Source organism: Notolepis coatsorum (assembly GCF_963971535.1).
Source record: "Notolepis coatsorum genome assembly, chromosome: 20".
Taxonomy (NCBI): domain Eukaryota; kingdom Metazoa; phylum Chordata; class Actinopteri; order Aulopiformes; family Paralepididae; genus Notolepis; species Notolepis coatsorum.
Genome location: NC_140184.1, coordinates 16,813,712 through 16,839,992, shown reverse-complemented (window position 1 = coordinate 16,839,992; position 26,281 = coordinate 16,813,712). Strand labels below are relative to the sequence as shown.

The 26,281-nt window shown below is 42.3% G+C and overlaps 1 protein-coding gene across 1 annotated transcript in view; it reads left to right on the top strand.

Annotated features, from left to right (window-relative positions):
* The window catches only part of slc9a5 (solute carrier family 9 member A5), a 119,090-nt gene that overhangs the window by 90,591 nt on the left and 2,218 nt on the right, over positions 1-26,281 (top strand). Inside the window, exons 9-15 of the mRNA XM_084337251.1 lie at positions 2,278-2,348; positions 10,890-11,016; positions 17,923-18,014; positions 21,339-21,465; positions 22,082-22,231; positions 23,206-23,278; positions 26,084-26,212. Of these exons, the coding sequence (XP_084193377.1) occupies positions 2,278-2,348; positions 10,890-11,016; positions 17,923-18,014; positions 21,339-21,465; positions 22,082-22,231; positions 23,206-23,278; positions 26,084-26,212 (769 nt within the window). The remainder of the gene's footprint in view (positions 1-2,277; positions 2,349-10,889; positions 11,017-17,922; positions 18,015-21,338; positions 21,466-22,081; positions 22,232-23,205; positions 23,279-26,083; positions 26,213-26,281) is intronic.

Below are 26,281 nucleotides of genomic sequence, written 5' to 3'. Positions count from 1 at the left end.
ATTCCAATATTGGGTAAGATGGTAAAGGTGACACTGAGAGCATCCAGAACATCTTCTGTTTCTATGGAGCTGCTCCAGACTTTCTTGCCAAATTTCCCTCAGGATGAATAAAGTATTTCTATTCTATTCTATTCTATTCTATTCTATTCTATTCTATTCTATTCTATTCTATTCTATTCTATTCTATTCTATTATCTGGTTTCTGGCCATATTAGAGAGTAGCTCATGATCACTAATATTGATTGAACTTTCCTGGGCTGTGGAAATGACACATTTGGATTCTTACTCTGCGTGATGTTCCCCTTTAAAATGCATTAACCCTTTCACTGCCACAATACACATGGTTAACCCTTTCACTACCACACTACAGAATGTTAACCCTTTCACTACAGTGAAAGGTTAACCTTCGGTAGTGTGATAGTGAAAGGTTAACCTTCGGTAGTGTGGTAGTGAAAGGGTTAAGCCACAGAGACAGAAAGGCAGGCAGACATAACTCGATTTAGCTCGTTCTGAAAGGGACGCTTCCACTAATGGAAAGCTAAATAGTACACATGACGTAGTTCAAGTATTTCAAACCATAGCTGTACTATTTCAAATATATTTTGACATCAGGAGCCTGGTCCTGTGTGATCATAGATCTGACCGTGCTTGGATAGGTAAAGGCTGATACAGTCTCACGTTGAAAGACCTGAGTCTCTCTAAGGCTGTCCCTGAAGCCTGTTTTTGGGATTCGAACTTCATCAGGGTTTTTTGAACGAAAGTTCGAACCTTTTAATAATTTTTTTTTTTTATTAAAAATTATTTATTTCAAAAGAAAAAAATGTATATAAATATCCTCAAAATAAAGTGATTAATCTGATTAAATGAGTCTCTTTTTTTATTAAATCAACTTTCTTTAATGAATATAACTTAGCAATTTTTTTTAATACTATAATATTAGTGTTGTAGCCTAATCTTTAGCTGCAACTGTGAAGAAAAACCCCATTGGTTTAAACAGAATGAAGACGCACAAAAAAAAGAAAAAAAAGAAAAGAAAAGAAATAATAAAAAATTAAAAATTCAAATTTTGATTTAGAATTCAAATGTTAACGTAACGAACGAACGTTTGAACATTCGGGCTCAGCCTTATCCTCAGGAAGAACAGTCTGCTCAGTCCCTTCCTGTAAAGGGCCTTGGTGTTGTCAGACCGGTCCAGTCTACTGTTCAAGTGTACTTCCAGGAACTTGTACGTCTCCACCACCTCCACCTCCTCCCCTCGTATGGTGATGGGAGTGGGGGGGGGCCTCCTCTTGATTCGCCTCAAGTCCACCACCAGCTCCTTGGTCTTGCTGGTGATGAGTTGGAGGTGGTTGCTGTCACACCACCGTATGAGATTATGGTTTCCTTGTGCAACACAACGATTGCTATGTGTTGATATATGATAAATATTTGATAAATTAGTGTCATATTACTGGATCTTGTATCTTGGATCTGGATCTCGCTAGATGTTCCCTGTGTTAACACTTCCTTTGGCCAATCCTCCTTCCAGTGTGCTGCTCTCAGCAGTATAGGAACGAGATGCAAAAGACTTTGAAAATGGACAAATTGATCCCCTCAGGGACAAGCCTTTTAACTGACATGTAAATTGTCTGTTCTGCTTTATGTCTTGCATACCTTGTAATTCTATTTGGTTGTTTGTTTGGTGTGTGTTTTAATTACCTACCCTTACCTCTGTGATGTACAGTATGTCCCCTTTTCCCTGTTACCCTTCAAGAGGCCCTCTTGTCCTCTCACCAGGCCGTCATTGTGAATACGAATTTGTTCTTAATTGACCTGCCTGGTTAAATAAAGGTACAATTTAAATATATATACTGTATATCTTTTTTTATAATAATATCGTACTTTTTAAAAGCTTTAGTCTACCACTGCACATGAATCAGGCAAAATTGGCCAGGTCTTGCTCGAAAAAGAGATCATTGATCTCAAGTGACCTGGTAAAATAAAGGTTAAATAAAAAACAAACGTTCCGTACTGGCTGGGCATACACTCTCATACCCTCCTCTGTTCTCTCTGTATTTCCAATGGGACTATGGAATGATTTAACCCAGGTAGGAATAGCATATAGTGCATATCGACTATGCTTGGAACTAGAACGTCTAGATTACACACTTGCTCAGTTGACCTTTGACTAAGTCACCTTCCCAGGGGAGATCTACACTGATTAATAATTATGTAACACGTCAAACAAAGTGTGTGAAATCGAATAAATATTGTGTAATCTGACCTCTCTGTCCACAGGCCTTTGACCACATACTGACAGCAGTGGAGGACATAGCTGGTCTCCAAGGCTACCACCACTGGAGAGACAAGTAAGCAGCCTATAACCCAGCATCGTTCATGAAAAAGACATCACGTCATGTGATGTTCGGTGCCCATCTAACATAGATAGATAGATAGATAGATAGATAGATAGATAGATAGATAGATAGATAGATAGATAGATAGATAGATAGATAGATCTTTATTGATAATGAACATATATACATATAGAGGCCCACCATTATCAAAAGGATAAAAACGCAAGAAAGCTTACAGCTTATTTCCATTGCGGTCCTTCAGATTTCTGTGAGTAAAATGTACTGGTGGGTGTCTGCCTGGATGTGTGTAGGTGTATGAGAGTAAGAGTGCATGATACAATATATGAATTGAAAATGGGGGACCCTGATGGAAACAAGACAAACGTCTTTCTCAGGTCTGCATCCCCTTAACAATTGTATGTATTGAGCCGTACTGTATTGTACCCATTCTGCAATCTGTTAAATAAAGTTTTCATTCATTCATTCATTCAACATGCACTTGTTAGAGCCTGTGGGTAAAGCAAGGGTGTGCCCACCACCACGCAGGGGGGAGGAAAACGTAGGGAGATCAAATACAGTGAAAAATAAAACATTTGTAAAATAAAAGACAATTAATACAATAAAAAAAATATACCCCTCAAAACCTAATAAAATACCTTAAAAATGTATAAATATATTCAGTCTAACCACATGTAGGTTGTACATAATACATACAGTAGTCTCTGGCAGGGTACCTTCCGTGATGAATTTCATAGCCATGTGCACTGCACATGCGCTAGATATAATCATTGAATTGCATCAAATGACACGACAGCAAGGAGGAGCGAACCTCATTTCTATTTTCTATTTCCACTGTGTCAAGCAGCATGGCTTGTGTTTCCCAGAACGCTTAATAATAAAAAGTTATAGTTGATCATGGCGAGGTCAAGAGCAGAATAGTCTCCATTCCATTTTTAGTCATTGTATATCGGGGTAGCAACTGTATTGTGAAGGCTGACTGACACGGAGCTGAAGCAGGAATAGAATGGTATTTCCTCCCTTTCCGCTAGTTGTCTGTAGTTGTACTGGTTATTATGCCAGGGCCTGTGTGACACTGGTCAGAGGCAACGCCTACTGTGGAAGAGATAACATTAACATTTAAGATTAAGACCTGAATATTAACACATGATTAGAAAATAGACTCTCATCTGGGGAACACTAGGCCATATATATTTAATTTGATTTCAAACCTTTATTTATTTTTTTATCTACTTTTTCTCCCCATTTTCTGTTTTTCTCCCATCCCAATTTCGTATTATCCAATTCTACCCTCCCCTGTCTCGAACGTTGTTAGACCATGCCTCCCACTGGTCGGCTGCAATGTGGACCAAACCTTGCATCACGTGTCCCCTCCGGTACTCGAGGAGGCAGCTGTCGCATCTTTTCACCTGCACAGCGCGATCTCTCGGCGAGGAGTAACGCGTGGGAGGCTCACGCTGCCCCCGTTGCTTCCTGATTCTGCTGTACAGGCGCACCAACCGACCTATAGGAGTTGCTGTCCACAACATCCGATCCCCACCCACCGGCTTTCCCACCCCCTAATACTGCCAATTGTATTAGTATGAACGACCAGCCAAGCCGGAAGCAACACCGAGAGCTGGGCTCGAACCCAGCATATCCTGCGTTAGTGGCGAGCGCCTTGCCCACTGCGCCACTTAGACGCCCGATTTCAAACCTTTATTTAAACTCGAAAGGCAACTGAGGTTTCCCTCATTTACAGTCACGTAGAGTGCAGGGGCGGATTTAGGATTGTAGGAGATCCGGGGCTTAGCCCAGATGGGCCCCCCCCCCCTTTTTTTTTTCTTTTTTTTTTTTTTTTTTTAATTTAATTTTTTTTTTTTTTTTTGCAAGCAAGGGGTGGGTAGGAGGGGGTCAGACACGACCCCCTCCACGACAGATTTTTTTTGAATTTAATGAACCTGTACGTGCAATTTCCTGCAATATAGAGCCTTCAATCTTGACCAATAAAGCTGCTCTTTTCACTATAAAACTCAGTTAACCATAACGTAGTTATGGTTAGATTTATATATTGGGGGGGGATATATCATATTTTTCATATAATCAAAAAGTGGTGGAGCAAGATCATACCTTTGCTCCCCCAAGTTCAATAGTGGGAGAGCAGAGATGCTCCGAATGCTCTTATGGCCAGGCGTCTATGATTCACTGATACAAAGTAAAATAGTGCAGTGCAATAAAATAGTTAGTAAAATAGAATAAAATAATGCAATAGTGCATTGCAATAAAATAGTTATCATTGTATTTTTTCGGGAGGCCGGTAAGGAGTGCATTACAGTAGTCGAGTTGGCTTGAGATAAAGGCATGGATCTGGTTTTCAGCGTCCTTTTGATTTATAAATGGCCGTACTTTAGCTATGTTTCTAAGGTGGAAGAATTAAGTTTTTGTCAACTTGTTGATTGTGATTTAAAGCTTAGGTCTGAGTCTACCATAACACCAAGATTTAACTCACTCAAATACAGTTAGCAGCTGGATAGACCACAGATGGAAATTAGCTTCTGCTAAATCTGGTGCAAACATATTTTCATGTAACAATGATGAATTGTAAAAAAAAAAAAAAAAAAAAAAAAAAAATCATTTTTTTTATTTTTTTTTATTTTTTTTTATTTTTTTTAAAATAGATTCGGGGCTTTTCAGAATACATCCGGGGCTTGAGCCCAGGTAGCCACCCCCTAGCTCCGCCCCTGGTAGAGTGTACATACAGGAATAAGCACAACAAAATTGTATATGAAATCACACAGCATATAAAATCATAACAATAAGACAACAAGGCGAGACTAAATGTAAGAATAACAATTAAAACACGTACAACTTGATTGACAAAGGTTGGAGATCAAGGTTTTGAACTCTGTATCAGAGGGGAGAATCTCAAGCTTTAAGGACTGTTGGAGTTCATTCCATGAGCTAGGGGCACCATAGCAAAATGCAGATTTTTTGTTTCTGATTGTAATTGGCTGCCAATATAGGCCATAATATTGAATCTATTTAGGATTTCTACATAAAAGATATAGCTTAATTTAGTATATTAGACATTCAGAATACCAAATACAGTTCTTACATATTAAGTTCAGGCAAACTCATTGTCTACAATATGAAAGCACAATTATAAATGTTTTAATAAGATTATCTTAATGATTGAAAGCATTATTTCATATTAATCGATGAGTTATTAATCAAAATTATAAAAATGTTTAACTCTTACACTCATTACTTTGGATAAAAAACATTATTGGTGTTGTGACGAGCCTGGTGGTGTTCAGGCTCGACACGGACCAAAACAAACTAATCCAATTTCCACACAAGCACAATTTCAATAAATAAATTATATTTATTGATTAATAGTCAAGTCAAGTCAAGAGTTTTATTTGTCACGGCATACAAGTATACAGTGAAATGCGGGGGGTCTTGCCTGCAACGATTGTGCATAATACAATAATACAATAATAAGAATCCAATAGGATGAGAATGCGACATTTGTGCAATAATACAAGTAATAAGAGTAAAGACATATCAGGTATATATGAGTTTTACAAAAGCATGGTAAGACATGCTAGGTCCTGTAAGTAAGTAAGTAAGTAAGTAAGTAAGTAAGTAAGTAAGTAAGTAAGTAAGTAAGTAAGTAAGTAAGTAAGTAAGTAAGTAAGTAAGTAAGTAAGTAAGTAAGTAAGTAAGTAAGTAAGTATTTATTTATAAAGCACCTTTCATACATGTCATGTAGCTCAAAGTGCTGTACACAAACACATATATAAAGCATCACATTAATAAGAAAACAGTAATAAAAGTATGGCACAGTAAAAGCACAGTAAAATAACATTTCAGTAAAAGATCAATACATAAAATTAAATTAAAATTAAAAACATAATAAAAACATTTCAATAAGATACTCGCTTTCCCTAAGGCATGGTACACTATTTGTAAGCTAGACTGTATAGGTACGTTTTTAATTTTCCTTTAAAAATGTGTATGGAGCTGGCGTTCCTGATGTGTGTTGGTAGTTTACGTTTATTTGGATCCCCATTAGCCACAGCAGTGCTGGGGCTATTCTTCCTGGGGTCCATAACACATAAAATACAGTTACAGAGTTATACACTCACAACATTTACATGTCATACAGACAATTAAAACAACAATAAAAACCCTTATACACTCATAACATTTACATGTCATACAGACAATTAAAACAACAATAAAAACCCTTATACACTCACAACATGTACATGTCATACAGACAATTAAAACAACAATAAAAACCCTAATCAAATTCATAATACAATATAAAAATATATACGCCTTATGAATTCATAATACAATACAATAATACCTACTCATAATTAATTCATAATACAATACAGCATAATATACTATTTAGCTTTTACATACATTATCTATGTTCATATCAGCCAATTATACAATATTTTAATAATATATCCCTATCAGACACATGCCTTTTCATCCATATATACCTATCTCTTTATCAGACACATACATTTTCATTACGTACACACTATCTATTAGGGAATGTCAATTTCTTTGGTTGAAAATGTTGTTTTACCACGATTTTGAAACGACATTGTCATTTACTATTCTCCTGCTTAACATGTCTGGGAAGAGAGTTCCATTCCTGCATACCACGGAACATGACAGTTCGCTTCATTGCATTCGACCTCACTTTTGGAAGTGTAAAACCTCGTGCAGAAGCATGTCTGGTGGAATGGTTGTGTCTGTCAAGACTTATTGATAAATTGTTATATAAAATTGAGGGGATCTTTGTAACAAGAATATTCCTAGTGAGTGAGCAGAGTAATTTATGTTTGACAAGTAACCAAGTTAAACAACTGTGCATCACTGCAACATTAGTTCTGTACTCACAGCGAAGCGCTATACGTGCTGCTTTGTTTTGTACCATTTGTAATTTTTTGTATTTTATTTTTTTATAATTTTTTAAACAAACACAAACAAACATGACAACACACGATAAGATATACAAGCATTATTTGTCAGTGCACATCCAATGAAATGAAATCACATTTTATTTAATTGTCTTATATAGGATATACCCTTAATACCTGTTATCTAAAAACCTACACACATATGCTCCAGCTCGTACCCCCCCCCTTCCGGACCCCCCATTGGATAATCCATCCATTTTCCCTCGCTCCTAACCAGACATTACCATTATATGCTAGCTTTTATTTTCTCCACCACTTCTAACCACAGTGTCATTTTGGATTCATTGAGACCCAAAATTCTTGCTGTAGATATTTCTTGATAGATCAAATCGAGATATGTAATAATCCAGACCTTTCGGCAAATTTTTTCCGGTTGGAACCATCGTGATGCTATCAGCTTTTTAGCCACTGTGATACCCGATAAAACCAATCTCTTTAGCTGTGGATGTACTGCCCACTCAAAAACATCATTCAGCAGTAGTACAGAGGGGTGTACAGGTATATTCCAAGTTAAGAGGTTTGATAGTTGCTGGGTCACCTCTTTCCAGAATATCTTAACTGGTGGGCAGTCCCAGTACATGTGCATAAATGTCCCCTCGTCCCCATTTGTACATAAGGATTTGTAATTTTTTCAGTTTATTCGTCGTTACATTCGACCATACTGCAGGACAATAGTCAAGATTTGACAAAACCAGAGCTTGAATTACCTGTTTGATAGAATTTAGTGGTAACAAATGAGCACATCTTTTAACAACAGAAATCGCTCTTCCCATTTTCACTACTATATTGTTTATATGGTGTGACCATGACAATTTACTGTCTAATGTTACCCCTAGGAGTTTAGTCTCCTGGACTTGATTAATTACCACATCACTTATCAAAAGTTTCAAGACTGGGTTCGTTTTTAGAGTATGGTTTGAACCGAAAATGATGCTACTTATCTTTGATATGTTTAGAACTAGTTTGTTATTATTTATCCATTCCATCACTGATTGCAACTCTGCCTTTAGGACCGTATTTAATTCATTGGCTGTTGAGGCTGATGTGTAAAATCGTAAATCGTGTGTTCCATAGTTTTGGGGCATAGTTGGCAAATGCCATACTTCCGATCCTCTTTTGGTTTCTGGGTGTGTCTAATAAACCTGTAGTGGATGACCTTAGCGTTCTTGAGGGCAGATAACTAACTAGGGAATTTGCTATGTATTTTGGGCCTTGCTCATTTAGAGCTTTATATGTCAGGAAAAGGACCTTAAAATCAATTCTGTGAGTTATTGGCAGCCAGTGCAGTGTGGCTAGGACTGGAGTGCTATGTTCTCTTCTCTTTGTACAAGTTAGTAATCGAGCTGCAGAGTTTTGGATAAGCTGAAGCTTTCCAATGGTTGCTTTGGGAAGACCAGTGAACAGTGCATTACAATAGTCACGCCGGCTTGAGATAAAAGCATGAATCAGTGTCTCGGCATCCTTTTTATTTACGATGATAGTGCAATACACTGTTAGCTACGGATGAGGCACTGGGTCTTATGTACACTACTATACAATGCTATACTATATAATCTACAGTTATACTATGTGTCCTTATGCTAGCTTGCTATCCATCTGTTTACTATACAAGAACCACTCCCATTCTTGTTTTTTTAAAGTGACCTTTCATTGTGTAAAGTGACCATAAGTGTGAGCGTGTGCAGCATGTGTGTGTGTGTGTGTGTGTGTGTGTGTGTGTGTGTGTGTGTGTGTGTGTGTTCGTGTTAAAGTGACTGCTAGTGTGTGAGCGTATACAGTGTGTGTGTGTGTTCATGTGTGCTTGTGTGTGGAGAGTTCAGTGTTCAAGACTCTGATGGCCTGGGGGAAGAAGCTGAGCCGAAGTCTCTCTGTCCTAGTTGCTGGTGTTCGCAGGCGTTTGCCTGACCGCAGCAGCTTGAACAGGCTGTTGTTGGGGTGGTGAGGGTCTTTCATTATTCTGCAGGCTCTGGATTTGCACCTCTTGTTATATAAGACCTGCAGGGGTGGTAGTGCAATACCCGTAGTACGCTCAGCTGAGCGTACCACTCTCTGTAGGGCCTTCTTGTCCTGTGCCGTGCTGTTTCCATACCAGGCAGTGATGTTTCCAGTCAAGATGCTCTCTACAGCTCCAGAGTAGAAGGACTGGAGTATCTTCCCAGACACTCTGAACTTCTTTAACTGTCTCAGGTGGTAGAGGCGCTCCTTCGCCTTCTTTACAACTGAGTCTATGTGTGTTGTCCATGTCAGATCCTCTGAGATGTGGACCCCCAGGTACTTGAAGCTGCTCACCCTGTCCACGGTAGCCCCATTTATCCTCAGTGTTGTGTGTGTCCCCTCCTGTGTTCTCCTAAAATCCACGATCAGCTCCTTGGTTTTACCAATGTTCAGGAGCAGGCTGTTGTCCTGGCACCAGCGTTCCAGTACCTCGACCTCCTCCCGGTAGGCCTTCTCGTCGTTGTCAGAGATCAGCCCCACCACCACTGTGTCGTCCGCAAACTTCACTATGGAGTTGGAGCTGAACTTGGCCACACAATCATGTGTGTATAGTGAATACAGCAGGGGGCTCAGGACACAGCCCTGGGGGGACCCGATACTTAGGGTGATGGTGTTGGAGGTCTGACCCCCCACCCTGACCGCCTGGGGCCTTTCACTCAGAAAGTCCAGTATCCAGGCGCTCAGAGCGGAGCTCAGACCCAGCTCGATCAGCTTGTCCACCAGTCTGGTGGGGACTATGGTGTTGAACGCTGAGCTATAGTCAATGAACAACAGTCTCACATAGCCCCCCTTCTGTCAGTCTAGGTGAGAGAGGGTGCTGTGCAGTACTTGGGAGACCGCATCGTCAGTGGACCTGATTGGCCTGTATGCAAATTGCATAGGGTCCATATCGCTGGGGAGGGAGGCACAAATGTAATCCTTATCCAGCCTCTCAAAACATAGAACACATCCGATGGGCAATAGAGTAGTTGAATAACAGTCCAGGGTCAAAACACGTCTCAGGCTGTCATACAAAAAGGGAATGTTCAATACTCAGGGTTTGTCATCCGGTCCAGGGTCAGTTTAACAAGGGGGTATCTTAGCCAGTCCAGGGTCCAGTACCATGAACACCTTCTCGCTTTCACCTCTCCTTCCAACTACCTCTCACCTCACAAACTCTGTATAACACTCTCTTTCTACGATATCTGCTCCTTCCTCACCTCCACTCAACCTTTCTCTGTCTCTCCTCGGGCTTTAAGCTATGTGTGTGTGTGTGTGTGTGTGGGATGTGGGTGATCACGTGGTGCACAGGTGTGTTCCATCAGTCCTAATCAACTCCCTAATTAACTCTCCATTGCCCGTGGCACTGTGGCAGTAGTATCTCCCTTCCTCCACGTAGCCATGGGACGGGGGGTGATATCTGCCACAGTGTACTGGAAGAAAAATACAAGGATCTTCGTGAAATCTGGTTAAGATGGCTGCCGTATGGTCCCATTCCAGAATGTCAAATGATTATGACACGTTGCATCTACTGTTTTATATCTATTATCTACCCTCTGTAAAAACCTCTGTCCAGGTGGGAGCAGTTTGATAAAAAGTACCTGAGTAAGCTGCTGCTGCGCAAGTCAGTGTACCGCAAGAGTGAGCTGTGGGAGGCCTACCAGAAGATCAACATCCGGGACGCCATCAGCGTCATAGACCAGGTATGGAGGAGGGAGGAGGGTGGGACACAAGGAGGGTAAATGGGGAAGATAGAGTAGCGCCATTTTGCATCATATCCTGTGAAAAAAGTATGGTGCAATTTGCCCACATTTCCATTCAATCTGGTCCCCAGGCAATCTGAGCATGTGCTGTACCCCCACCTCCCATTGGGTGGTTTACTGCTGACTCAGCATCCAATATATTAGCCTTGGTGGGATGCAGGACGGGAGGATGTGAGTAAAGGAGTGAGGGAGGGAGGGAGGGCAAATAAAACACCAACAAATACTGGAATTTTGGTCCTATGTCATTATTGCTATAATGATAATACCTCAGACCATAACTCAGCATATTTTCCCATCATTGAGATATTTTGTTAGGCGTTTACAGCCTTTTTCAGCCTTGCGGTCGACAACAGTGTGTCTGTAAATGTACCGTGAGCACAGTACCTGGAGAACCCATTCGACCTCTGCGGTATCAAATAGAACTTAGAATAGAATAGAAGTATTTTATTGATCCCATGGGAAATTCAGCACTACAGATCGCTCACAATAAACACTCAAAAATAAGAATAAAAATACAGTCAAGGATATACATTCTAAAATAGAAAGAGAAATAGAAAGACCACATCAAAAGACTTTAAAGAAGGGGGGAGTATGAGACATGAAGGTAAATGGGAAGTGATGGATGTAGGGACATGTATTATCTTTACTATAATCATTTTACAACCTACATTTTATACTCCTCTCAATTCTGAGGATAATTTCCATGCATGGCCTCTAGATGGCAGTCTTCCTCAACACAGATCACGAAATCCTACCCCATATACAACTCTGCAAGTATAACAAATGTCAAGTCCCTGAGCGTCCTCGACAGCCTCCATACATCACTGTATCAAGTCCACCATACACCATTAACGCTTTTCAGTGGTTCAGTGGCAGTCTCCACGGAAGCGTCTCATCTGTGAAACGCATCAGCACATTGACGGCTCCATAAGAGGAAGTGTCTCTCCAAGCTGGGAGGTGTGACACTCTCCGAGTCTTTAGTGTCTCCCTTCTCTTCAGTCAGGTGTGGAGTTTACAACAGGAAACGTTGGAGAGTGAGAATGAGTGACTGAAAGGGAAGAGAGAGAGAGAGAGAGAGAGAGAGAGAGAGAGAGAGAGAGAGAGAGAGAGAGAGAGAGAGAGAGAGAGAGAGAGAGAGAGAGAGAGAGAGAGAGAGAGAGAGAGAGAGAGAGAGAGAGAGAGAGAGAGAGAGATGGAAGAGAGAGGGGGAGCAGAGATTGATGGACAACAAGGAAATAATTCATTCCTTTGTTTGCTGCGTTGACGGCAAGCTGTGGCCTCACCCGTCAGTATCTGATCCCCGCATTCCACCACTTCAAAAGACCCTAGCAGATGCCCTGTCTCAAGCAGATGACATCACAGGTGTTCAGACAGCAAAAATTTCTCCATGAAGCCACAGCGACTCGGCCGTTAACGGTGACATATACTCTATGAAATTCCTCGTGGCTAAAGCGGGGATGAATTACGTCGAGGACTTGGAATGCCCAAGACATAGATACTGTACTGTATGAGGTGGTGGTGGGTGGGTGGGGGGGATTCCTAAAGACAATATCGCCACAACGGGATAGGCCTTGTGTCTCGCTTACATTTCTGAGACGCTTTATGAGCAGAGAGTAAAATTGAGGTAGCACGCTGTTAATCAAGGCTACTGTAACTTTCAGAGGGAGTAGCTGAGATTGGTTTAGTTGATGATAGTTTGCAGTAGAACACAGCTATTTACCACAACATTGATTGATTGATTGATTGATTGATTGAAAACATCATTAACAGATTGAAGAATGGGTACAATACAGTACGGCTCAATACACACAATTGTTAAGGGGATGCAGACCAGAGAAAGACTTTCGTCTAGTTTACATCAGGGTCCCCCATTTTCAATTCATCATGCTAATTCAACACATGGTAAAGTGACACCTGTGTGTGTGTGTGTGTGTGTGTGTGTGTGTGTGTGTGTGTGTGTGTGTGTGTGTGTGTGTGTGTGTGTATGTGTATGTGTGTATGTATGTGTGTGTGTGTGTGTGTGTGTCATGTGCACGTGTCTGCACATGTATCTGCTATGACAAGCAAGAGACCTGTCGTTGGTGCATCTACGTTAGTGTTCCTCTCCGGCTCAGCTATTAGCCGTCTGGCAGAGATCACAGGGCTGCTGAGAGCAGGCTGTCAGTGACCAGAGGGAGAGATCACATGCCTAATGGGTGGATGGAGGGTGGACGTGGTGCTGACGTGCACTGAAAGGTTGAGATGTGTGGGAGGAAGGCTGGGTGGGAGGAAGGCTGGGTGGGGCGACCCTCTCTCTATCCTGGCTACTTAAACCTTGGCTTGGCTGTTACCATACTATGCTATATGGTTGTAGAATGCAAGCGTCATCATTTGCTTTGTCTTCTGTCCAACTGAGAGTGGAAACGGAGAGTTTGAGACAACCCTTGAAAAAGCCTGGAAACGGGACGTGCAGTCACCAGATGTATAGTAACCGGATATGGAGTGACCGGTTGTGGATTGACTGGTTGTGGAGTGACCGGATGTGGAGTGACTGGATGTGGAGTGACTGGATGTGGAGTGACTGGTTGTGGAGTGACTGGATGTGGAGTGACTGGATGTGGAGTGACTGGATGTGGAGTGACTGATTGTGGAGTGACTGGATGTGGAGTGACTGGATGTGGAGTGACTGGTTGTGGAGTGACCGGATGTGGAGCGACTGGTTGTGGAGTGACTGGATGTGGAGTGACTGGTTGTGGATTGACTGGTTGTGGAGTGACTGGTTGTGGAGTGACTGGTTGTGGAGTGACTGGATGTGGATTGACCGGTCCATGTACCGCCCTCATGACGTAACGTTTGGCGGGGGGAGGCTAGTCTTTAAATTACGTGGTTCTGATAGAGAGATGCAGAACCCCATGAATAACTGAGCGAGGAACACCCATTCTACATTCTCTTCCCCCACTGGCCGGAGGACCGCGTCGACGCATTGAGACGACAGATTCCAAATACCATCAAAGAAGAAAGAGATGAGAACGAGAGATGCTTATAGCTGTTTAGATATTGAACGTTTAGACTGAATTCTGCTAACCTTCGGCTTAGTGACTGCTTCTAGCAGAATTCATTGCACTAATCTTCAAATCGTTGATTTGTAAATTGCTTTGAATCCCAATAAAAACCCGGATTCTATCAGATCAAATCTGCTCGGAAATCTTTTTCTTCAACCGCCATTTCTCTGTTGACGCCGGGTAAAACCATTTCCTGGTTTTGTTTTAAGTACCACAGGGTTGTAAGATTTATACACAACGCAGAGCAGATTAATTAGGTTCTGATTATATCAGAACATCATAGCCCAGTGACGTACTTCAGAGGCCCTACACATCCGTAGGTAGCCTCTAAGCGGATGTTCATCCCTACCCCTCCACACCGGGCGTTCAGTGTGGACGGACAGCAGTGTTGAGGTGAAGTGGGTGCCTGTCAGTGTGAGTTCCACTCCCAGCATGTTTCAGCTACAACTGTGGGAGAACAAGCGTCTCTCCTCTCGGTATCTCACGTGGCGCTGCAGCCACAGAGTTGTTCTCCATCGATATCATCGATGTAACATTGTGCAACTTTTGAATATAAGCAATCGACTTTCAACATGTGAAAGTATGTAGCAAATCAAATCACTTTTATTCCTTTTTCTTTTAATATGAATGTTCACGTCTGAAGTGAATACTCCCCTTTCAAACTCACAAGGCTCAAATTAACCTTTTGGAGGGAAAAAGAAAGAAAGACATGTTCTAAAGACGGTGATCTAAACCATTGTGTTGGTAATAGACATGTTCTAAAGATGGTCATCTAAACCATTGTGTTGGTAATAGACATGTTCTAAAGATGGTCATCTTTCTAAACCATTGTGTTGGTAATAGACATGTTCTAAAGATGGTCATCTATTCTAAACCATTGTGTTGGTAAGACATGTTCTAAAGATGGCTTCAAAGATTCCTTTCTCCCTCCTTGCTTTCCATTTTCATCTCTTTACTTTCCCCCTGATGTATTCATTATAAGCTTTCATCTCCTCTCCTTTCTTTTCCTCTCCATCTTATCGCTTCTCTCACCTCTTCTAATCTTCCATGATAAATCTCCTCATCACTTCATCTTGCGTCTCCCGGTGCAGATAAGACCGTGACCTCTTGCTATCCCTCCCGGTTGACGAGCCACGGTACATGTATTTACTATACAGTGGAACATTCTAACCCATCTTATCGCACGTTGGTATTCCACATGATGGATACTGCGCCCAGCAGCTGTGGAAAGGTAAACATGGCACGCGGCAGAGTCCATGACAGGTAGTTCCACTGCAGTGGGGATATCACCAAGGGTCGTGCAGTAATTCATAGAACCGAAACGACTCTCTCTCCGAGCGCACGCAGACAGGGGTCCACCAGAAATATCATTTCCTGCAGCCTTGAGTTTCGTGCTACTCAGCTTCCTGAGGGAGAGCGAAGTACTAATATTAACGCTAGGCTTGGAGTTTAGACGGTCCGTTTTTTAGGGCCCACCCAGAGAACCAACTTTTGGATTTTTTTTAAGCACCATGAAATATTGTTTAAAAGAACAAAAAAAGAAAAATCTATGTTAAAATTAAAAAGGGATGTTTTATGACCATTCCCCAGGAACCCACTCAACTCCCTCAAAGTAAGCACAGAGCAAATCAAATTAAGACTCACATGTTATTAATGGTGGTTTACAGTTGGAATTCCTTAAACTGTTTTCCCTCCAATTCTGTCAAATTTCAATGGCCCGTTGCATTTCAAGGTTAAACAAATTACATTGTTTGGCTCCGCAGAGCTCCTTGCCTTCATCCGTCGTTCGGGATTTTCAAATTGTTACTCTTATCAACAGGCCTACACTGTAAAAAATAAATGTTTTTTCACAGGAAATTCACTGTATTATTTTACAGATTACTTTTGTTTTTTTACTTTAACCCTTTCACTGCCACACGACAGAAGGTTAACCCTTTACTATCACACAACCGACGGTTAGGGTGACCAGATCCCAATAAACCAAATGTGGGACAAAGGGTATGTTTGTGAGGGGCAATGTGGGACACCCCCCCCCCCCCCAGTGCAGCCCCCTCCCCTTTTTTTGGTGGACTGTCCCTGTCGCGTCTATGCTTTTACCAACGCGTTCGTGTTTCCGGGTTCCCGTTTTGCGCTCTGATTGGCCACTGACCTACGCTAGTACGCCCCCCTCCTAGCTGCTAGGGTGAAGGGACTTGGCTTGGCTGGGAGGCTGGTGGTGGAGGGAGAGGGAGGAGGCGTGGGGTGGGCTGTCATCTTTCAAATATATTTCCGCCATGATAATAATAATAATAACAATGAGCGCAGAGCTCGGTCTGAAGCGCTTGAAGCGCTTGAAACGCTGAGGACACAGACCGAGCTCTGCGCTCATTGTTATTATTATTATTATCATGGCGGAGAGAACAATGAGCACAGAGCTCGGTCTGAAGCGCTTGAAACGCTGAGGACACAGACCGAGCTCTGCGCTCATTGTTCTCTCCGCCATGATAATAATAATAATAACAATGAGCGCAGAGCTCGGTCTGAAGCGCTTGAAACGCTGAGGACACAGACCGAGCTCTGCGCTCATTGTTCTCTCCACCATGATAATAATAATAATAACAATGAGCGCAGAGCTCGGTCTGAAGCGCTTGAAACGCTGAGGACACAGACCGAGCTCTGCGCTCATTGTTCTCTCCGCCATGATAATAATAATAATAACAATGAGCGCAGAGCTCGGTCTGTGTCCTCAGCGTTTCAAGCGCTTCAAGCGCTTCAGACCGAGCTCTGTGCTCATTGTTATTATTATTATTATCATGGCGGAGAGAACAAAACGAAGACAACGCACGTTGCCACAAGTGCAATAAAACATTTGCAAGTATGGGTGGCAATACAAGCAATTTGTCCAAACATCTGTTGTCAAAACATAACATTAGTCTCCAGAAATGCGCCGTTGGGACTTGTCATGTCGCCTGGGCTGGATGCCCAGGATGCGGTGTCACTCGCGGTCAGATACTAGTAGTAACGTTACGCGACGCATAGAGGTTCTTTCACATTGGCTGGGGGGCGTTAGCGCGGATGACAACCAATCATGTGGGACATGGTCTCAATATGCGTGACGCGTGAAAGGAGACAGGAATGCTGTACAATCACGCGCAATGCGTGACGTCTGGTCACCCTACCGACGGTCAGGGTTAACCAGCTGTCGTGTGGCAGTGAAAGGGTTAACCGTTTTGGTAGCGTGGCAGTGAAAGGGTTAAGTGTAAATGCCATAAAAATACAGTAAATTACCTTTTATCAAAATTGTAACCATTAAATAAAGGTTGTAATCTGTAAATGTATTTGATTTTACTGTAATTTGACAGTAAGTATTTGGCAACCATTGATGCCAGACATTTACCGTTTTCTTGTAGCTTTTTTTCTTACAGTGTGTACTCCACATTACTGTATGGCTGCAGCGTTACACCAAAACTGTCCACAAAATGGGGGATTGGCACAAAACATCATACTTAGCCTGTATGATACTTAACTCTGCTTCTCATCAGTGAATGGGCCCGTCTTCTGTCTCCCCCGAAGAGGTAATCATAGGAAAGTACTACCTGGTGTTCACGTTCTCTCTAGATGAAAGGGAAACCTATTGAGTAATGATGTTTCAATGCCATCTCATCTGGCTCTTAAACTCAAATGGTAAGACATGGGAATATGAGAAAAGTGGATAAGAAGGTTTATTTAGAATGAGGACTTGGTGGAATGTTGACCTGTGTGTGTGTGTGTGTGTGTGTGTGTGCGTGTGTGCGTGTGTGCGTGCGTGCATTTGTGCGTCCTCCAGGGTGGCAACGTGTTGACCTCTGCCAGACTGTCTTTACCCTCCATGGCCAGCAGGACGTCCTTCCCAGAGGTCACCAACGTCACTAACTACCTGTGAGTGGTGGTTGTAATGTTGACATTTTCAGAGGAGTCCACAATGTTCTTCTTCCATGGTCATTGCAGGCAGCCTGCTGTAACGCAGATGTCTTGTAGCCATTACCATCCCGTCTTCGGCAACACTAACATCAGTGCCGTGTAACAACGGCAAGCAACTAACTTTAGCTACCTAGCTAGCAACAGTCCCTACATCAGCATTTTCTATGATACAGAATTGATGTTTCTCCTTGGTTTCTTGCTGGAATATGTGTGGTCCCTCTATGCCACACGCCAAGGCAGTGGTGTGGTATTGCCAAGACATTACAGCAGCTGTGACCACAGAAGAACAGAGCTCTGTGTGTGTTACATTGATTTACATCACACTGCTCATGCTTTTTGAAAGCATTTTATTTCATGTACTGTAGGCCTACATGTGTCCAAGCTTAGTGGCTTTGGCCCACTTATCAACAGATTATTAATCAACGGTTAAATAATTAAAATTGATTTGAGATATTTTGTCTTGGTAACAAAGCAGATACAATCGCCTTACAAGATTCACAGTATGACCGACACGCATGATAAAGTGACAACAGTCAACACGGACACCTCACATATAGCGCGTATCCTAGCACACCAACATTACACAGCAGACGTGTCACACTCCACTAACTTTAGCACCACGTGCGTCAGTTTTGACAGTGTGGCAGCCTGTAGGTGGCAGCTGTAAGGGGAAGTGGTTGGAACATGATTCATCAATTTTGCACGCAGTGGCCAGATTTTCATGATCACTATAGATTTGTTAGTGAAACACTTCGATCAAAGTACATGTGAGAGAGGTCAATGAGCTCGGCTAAGAGGAGTGCTTCCACCGTGGCCAACCACGCCATAGCCCATGTGCTGCACACAGCAGCATCACACCTGGACAAGAGGAAGGGGAACTATGTGAGAATGCTATTCATCGACTACAGCTCGGCATTCAATACCATAGTCCCCTCCATACTCATAGCCAAGCTCAGGGACCTGGGCTTGAACTATGACCTCTGCCAGTGGGTCTTGGACTTCCTGACGGGCAGACCCCAGGTGGTGAGAGCAGGCAACTGCACCTCCTCATCCATCACCCTCAACATAGGGGCCCCCCAGGGCTGTGTTCTGAGTCCCCTCCTCTACTCCCTGTACACACACGACTGTGTGGCTCAGCGGAGTAGCAATACAATCATCAAATTTGCTGACGACACAGTGGTGGTGGGCCTGATCTCTGCCAACGACGAGAGGGCCTACCTGGAAGAGGTCAAGGTCCTGGCGGGATGGTGCCAGGAAAACAGCCTCTCCCTGAACGTCAGCAAAACAAAGGAGATGATTGTGGACTTCAGGAGGTCGGGGGTCAAGGACTACAGCCCCCTCAGCATCGACGGGGCACCGGTTGAGAGAGTCAACAGCTTTAAGTACCTCGGAGCCTACATATCCGAGGACTTGACATGGACCACACACATTGACAGTGTTGTGAAGAAGGCACGACAACGCCTCTACTTCCTCAGGCGCCTAAGGAAGTTCCAAGTCAGTCAGAAGATCCTTAAGAACTTCTACTCATGTACAATAGAGAGCATCCTGACTGGCAACATCACCTCCTGGTTTGGGAATAGCACTGCACAAGACCGAAGTAGACTACAAAGAGTGACACGTTCAGCCGAACGCACAATTGGAGGGGGGCTCCCCACCCTCCAGAACATTTACAACAAGCGGTGCAGGGGCAAGGCTAAGATAATCATTAAAGACTCCAGTCACCCGAACAACTGCCTCTTTGAACTGCTGCGGTCAGGCAAGCGATACCGGAGTCTCAAGGCGAGCACAGAAAGACTCAGAAGAAGCTTCTATCCCCAGGCCATCAGGCTGCTAAACGAACAATGAACACTACACAACAACAACCATCAAACGCACATAGCACACACATCCACACGCACACACTCACTTTAAACAAACACACTGTAGCACCCACTCCACACACTTTATAGCACACACTCACTTTAAACAAACACACTGTAGCACCCACTCCCCACACTTTATATTTATTGATGAAGGATTGCACTACAACTCGTACATCTTACTGTAAATTGTACCTCATCCCATTTCTGCTTTGCACTATATAGTATTGTACATTAGTACACTGCATAGTATTGTATATTATATGGTAACTCAGTTACGTCTATTCTGCATCGAACATTGTACATATGTCTATACTGAACACTGTGACCTCATTTTCTACTTCTAAATTACATGCTATACTATGTTATTTGATACTATCTTGTCTAGCACAGTCTCTGGAGCGTAACAGTAAGAAGCATTTTGTATGAAAGTATTCTGTACTTCTGTATGACAACTATTAAAGAAACTTGAAACAGGTTACACTGAGATGGAGAGAAGAGGACACCAGCCTTAAGAGTAGGGAGGGGTGGGGGCTGTTGGTCCCAAGGTGTGATATTTAACCCTTTCACTACCACACTACCAAAGGGTTTACCCTTTCACGGTGATAATACAGAAGGTTATCCCTTTCACTGCCACACGACAAAGGGTTAACCCTTTCACAACCACACTACAGAAGGTTAACCCTTTCACTACCACACTAAAGACGGTTAACCATCTGTAGTGTGGTAGTGAAAGGTGTAGTGTGGTAGTGAAAGGTTAACCTTCTGTAGTGTGGTAGTGAAAGGGTTAAGCTATTGACTTGGAACAAACACAGGCAGGGGCGTACCTTCCTACAGGCGATATAGGCGGTCGCCTAGAGCGCCACCCAGAGGGGGGCGCCAAAAAAAAAAAAAAAAAATTAATTTTTTTATCTGTGCAGTTTTGGCGACCCCCTCTATATCGGCAACCATTATTTTTACATAAAAAAAATTCTAACATAAGGGAAAATGAGCCAAAAATCTAAAACGGTCGGTCGGTCTGAGCCTCAGCTTTAGGTGTTCACAGTCAGAATATGCTAGAGCACTGTGCATTGATGGGTATCGGTCAAGTGTTTATAGAATTGAGCGTTGAGGAAAGAAAGACTAACGTTAGAGAACTATGAAGAGGCAAAAGCCATAAAAAAAACAAAAAAAATACAAAAAAAAAAAAAAGTGGTGAATCTCGCCTAGGGCGCCAAATGTGCTAGGTCCGCCCCTGAACACAGGGATCCCTCAACAATGGTAAATGGTAAACGGACTGCACTTTTATAGATAAGATACATTTCCAATATTGCACCAGGTGCGTATGAATGTGTGTATTTACAGTATAGTTAGGAGTATAATAATGTCTTTGTGTCTATATTTGTGTATATTTACTGTGTGTGGTGTGCTCCCCTGGTGGCAGGCGTGAGAATGGCAGTGGAGTGTGTCTGGACCTCCAGGTGATTGACAACGTGCCCGGAGCCAAGGTGGAGGAGGAGACCGAGACACACCACTTCCTGGCTGGGAGCCTCTACAAGCCTCGCAGGCGGGTACTACTACTATTAATATAATAATAATAATAATAATAATAATAATAATAATAATAATAATAATAATAATAATAATAATAATAATAATAATAATAATAATAATAATAATAATGATGATGATGATGATGATGATGATGATGATGATGATGATGATATTATTATTATTAATAATAATAATAATGATAATGTCAATGCAATCAAGCAGCTGTGCAGTAATGCCTATTCCCTCTTATTATTATTAATAATAATAATAATAATAATAATAATAATAATAATAATAATAATAATAATAATAATAATAATAATAATAAGGTCAACTATTTTGTTCCCGTTTCAAATCAAACAGCTGTGCTGTAATGCCTCTTCCCTCTTGTTGTTGTTATTATTATTATTATTATTATTATTATTATTATTATTATTATTATTATTATTATTATTATTATTATTATTATTATTATTATTATTATTATTATTAATGTATTAATAATAATAATAATTATAATAATGATGCTAATAATGATGATAATAATAATAATAATAAGGTAAAAGTTGTAGTTTTCTGTTTCAAATCAAGCAGCTGTGCTGTAATGCCTCTTCTCCTCCACGTGTGTCATAGTACCAGTCCCACTACAGCCGCCACTTCATTCAGGTGGGTGACCAGGAGAGGCAGGACCGCGAGGTCTTCCAGAGGAACATGAAGAGCCGCATGGAGACCTTCAAGTCCACCAGGCACAAGCGCCACAAGAAGGACCGCAGCCAGAAAAAGGCAGGGAAGAAAAGAAATAGGCTTTTCGTATTCCAACACATCCCTCTGACATCTCAGAATTTACAGATTGTTTTGGGTTGAGATGAAATAGTACATTAAGCTGTTCGTTTAAATGGTGGCTGGCGGCTGAGGAGGGGATCGTGAACTCTTGGAGGAGTAGGCCTAACATTTGAACCTAAGTACAGCTACGTTATGTAACTGAATGAAGTGAATGTGATCTGACCTTTTGTGCTCTCAAGTCTGGGAATGAGTGGAAGTCAGAAATTAGTCAATATTGGACTAAATCATCAGCCTTCAAAACTCCAGTACTTGGTATTTGCGAAAGACTTTAACTACCGTATATCCGCGTGTGTGAAGCCAGACTTGGCAAACAAACAGTAAAGGTACAGTAGGTGTCTATGGGGGAGAAAAGGTATTTCAGGCATTTATCATCATACCTCCTCCAGGCCTTTAACAGTTCAGCCCCTGATACATACACTGCGACTCAGCCTGTCAGACTCAAGCCAATTATGTCATAATTGATCATTTGAGTCCGTGGTGAAACACAGGTTCTTGTTGATAGATGTCTCTCCCCATGTTAAGTAAAGAGCCGTCCTGTCCCTACCCGTCCTGTCTCTACCCGTCCTGTTTCACAACGGACAGAACGCACCAGCCTTATCCGACCATCTGAACTCGCTGACTCCCCACCGAGACCGTTGATGCAACACTTTCCTAAAGCCCTCGATTCATACAAGTTTGTGAAATAGACATGTAAGTGCGTCAACAACACGAGGCAGAGGGGCAAATTGTTACCTTCGCTTTGCTGACATTTTCCATTTCGCGTTTGTCAGGACGCTCGTGATTATAGTGAACAACACCTCTTGCCATTCTTTTGTCATGAAGGCATAAGAAATAAGATAATTGACGGTTTGACGCTCTTCCTGTTATGGCTACTCATAAACAAGTGTTCCCCCCCTCCCCCCTCTGCCCAACAGCGGAGAGGCTCAGACGCTAAAGAACAAGACCTGAATGACAAACCTCGACGGAACGTCAGCTGGCAAGACAAAGGTAGCTGTGATTCGGTGCTCTTAATAATACATGTTAATTGTGTGGGATTATCAGTACTGTGTGTGCCGAGTGTGTACTAGACATGCTGGTATGCTGTCGGTGGCCGGCAGCGGGTGTAACCCCGAGACGGCCCAAATCCTCAGTGACACCTTTTGACCGCGCCCCCTAATCTGGTCAAATGGTTTGGCCACGCCCCCAATCTGGTGAAACGGCTTGGCCTGCCGACTGTCTGTAGTTGGTTTAGTGAGAATCAAGCCTAGGAGGAATGGGGGGGGGGGGGATTTCTGTTTTTGAAAAATGGTAATGCCGTTTTAACCCTTTCACTGCGACAATACAGAATGTTAACCATTTCACTGCCACACGACAAAGGGTTAACCCTTTCACAACCACACTACAGAAGGTTAACCTTTCGTTAAGTCTCACAATGGTAGGATATTACAAAATAACAACACATTTGACATATCATGATTGGATGCCATTGAGGAGTGGTTATGAGAATAGCGCCACCATGAGGCCAAATGACAAAAAACTTCACAGGCCTCCTTGCTATTGTAAGACATTATTTGTAATATGATTTTTGTCGGACAATGCGTTCACAAGTAACAAATCACTTCCTGTTTACTATGCATCTTTCTGACATTCAATTGGATCTGGTGGTCATTATCATTTGACCTATCAATTATCTAAATTACACATTTAAATACATTGGTTTCCCGATGCCACACAACACATTTTGTGAGAATCAAGTTAACAGCCTAGGAGGAATAGTGGAAAAAAAAGAAAATATTTAAATGGTGGACTTCATAATCTCTACGTTGTGGCGATAAGAAAGTAGCGAGCCAGAGACGTGGTTCGAGTTGAGGTACTTTACTTCTCACTGCACATAGCATTTACAAATAACAACAAACTTAACCCGGAACCGGAAGTGGTATTTAACCTTTACCCTAAACAGTAAAACCCACACTCTTAAAGGCACAAACCTACCTTGGTGAATGTCTCTTAACACTTTCACTGCCCAAGCTTAATTCCTTTTTACCCCCTTGAATGCCCAAGGCCACTTCAATGTTAACGTTAATATCGCCTAATCTATGTTTTAAATTATGGCTATGTGTCTAATCTGCCCGTCGCTTATCAAAGACTCATTTTCCAGTCAACATTGTCATAGCAGATTGTTTTTTTATCAGTTAATTTCCGTGTTCTACCATTCTGAAAAGCACTCTGTTTCACAGAAAAAATAAGAGATTCCCTGATAATCGCCTTTTCCTGGAATATTCTAGAACATTGTCATTTTTCGGCCTATTTATGAATCGTTTTCAAATAAACGCTAGATTATCGATAGTATATGTGTACGCATGCACGCTCGTGGCGCGTGCTGAAAATCGCTTCTCCTATTTCCATAGTCAAACAGCCATATCACATAATCACATAAAAGCTTATATATCCGTGAAAACGGGTCTGATTATCCTTAGACTGATAACATAGATTCCTTACCTGAGATCAGATGGTATCCAAATGGATTATTCCAATTCCTGATTGCCATTCGAAAAAAATCGCTCCTTTTATTGATGGACCGTGTATACTGTAAAACACATATTCCCCGCTGCTCTGAGAGTCCAGCATGAAGCTGGTAGACGCCGGCTACGTGAGTGAGAAGTAAAATGTAGAGTGTGGTTTTTTTTTTCTCATTCATTTTCATTGAGTTCAATCCAAAAGGGTGAATTACCACCTGGGAGACGATAGGGGGCGCTTTTTTCACATCTGAGGGCCTGAGGTAGCTGAATTTCCAACGGTAGACTCGGTTGATGAAATATGATTTCAGATCGAGAAAAAAAAGAGAACAAACGAATATTCTCGTGAGTGGGCATTCAACCCGCGGGGTAATAACCCGAATAATCTCGGGCGTGGCATGCAAAGTGTTAATATAGGTCACCACAACGTCACATTTGTCATCCATGAGAATCTCTGAATATTATTTTCATGACTGTATGGGTGACAGGTACACACAAGTTTGGCCTGATGGTGGCTCTAGAAAGGTTATGGGGTACCAAGAATTCTTCCTCTATTTTTGATCTGGTTGGGGTGAACACTGTTGTTTCAGGGATATAATTATAATTTACAAAGAGTATCACGAGTAGACTGATAGAGAATGGTAGGATACTGTAGAATGTATGGCTATTTATAGCAGGGTTGAAAATAGTGACAGGGTTGGGCATCCTAGTACTGTAGCTCAGTGGGCTGAGGGCCAGGGCATAACACACAATCAAATGTTGCAGGCCACGCCCCCTGCAACATGTGGCATGGTGGTGTAGTGGTAAACACAGCTAGATGGTCGTGGGTTCGATTCCCGCTTGGGGACCAGGTTGCTGTGTTGCCAGTTACCCAGGTGGGGTATCTCCCGGGCCTTTCTGTGTGGAGTTTGCCCTAAGATAAACCCAATGGAAAAAGATGCACAACAGATCCCTAACACTGACGGACAGGAGCATTTGGATTTGTCCCCGGGCGCGGCACTCGCCGCAGCCCTTGTCTGCCCTTGGGGGGAAAGAGAGGGATGGGAGGTGCAGAGAACATTGTCAGCGACTCAGTGCATGTGTGTGTGTGTTCCTGTGGGTCGCCCATTGCATGTGTGTGTATGTGTGTTAATCTGATGACAAATAAAGACTTATACTGTACTTATACTTCCCCTCCCATCCTCACTCTACATTAGAATACTATTGCATAAAGCAGACACGCCATGTAAACAAAAGGACAGGAGGGTGAGGCTGTGGTAGGGATGCTTGTAACATGATGGTGTGTTCTGTCTTCCAGACCCTGTAGTGGTACCAATGGACTCAGACGAGGAGAAAGGAGAACACTCAGAAGCAGAGAAGGAGGAGGATGTTGGGATCACCTTCGTGGCTCGCAAGACAGAAACACCCAAAGAACGGCCTAAATCAGGTAATGCCTAATATAATACATGTTAGAAGACCAAATGTTTCTTGATCATCTGAAAAATTGTGGATCAAA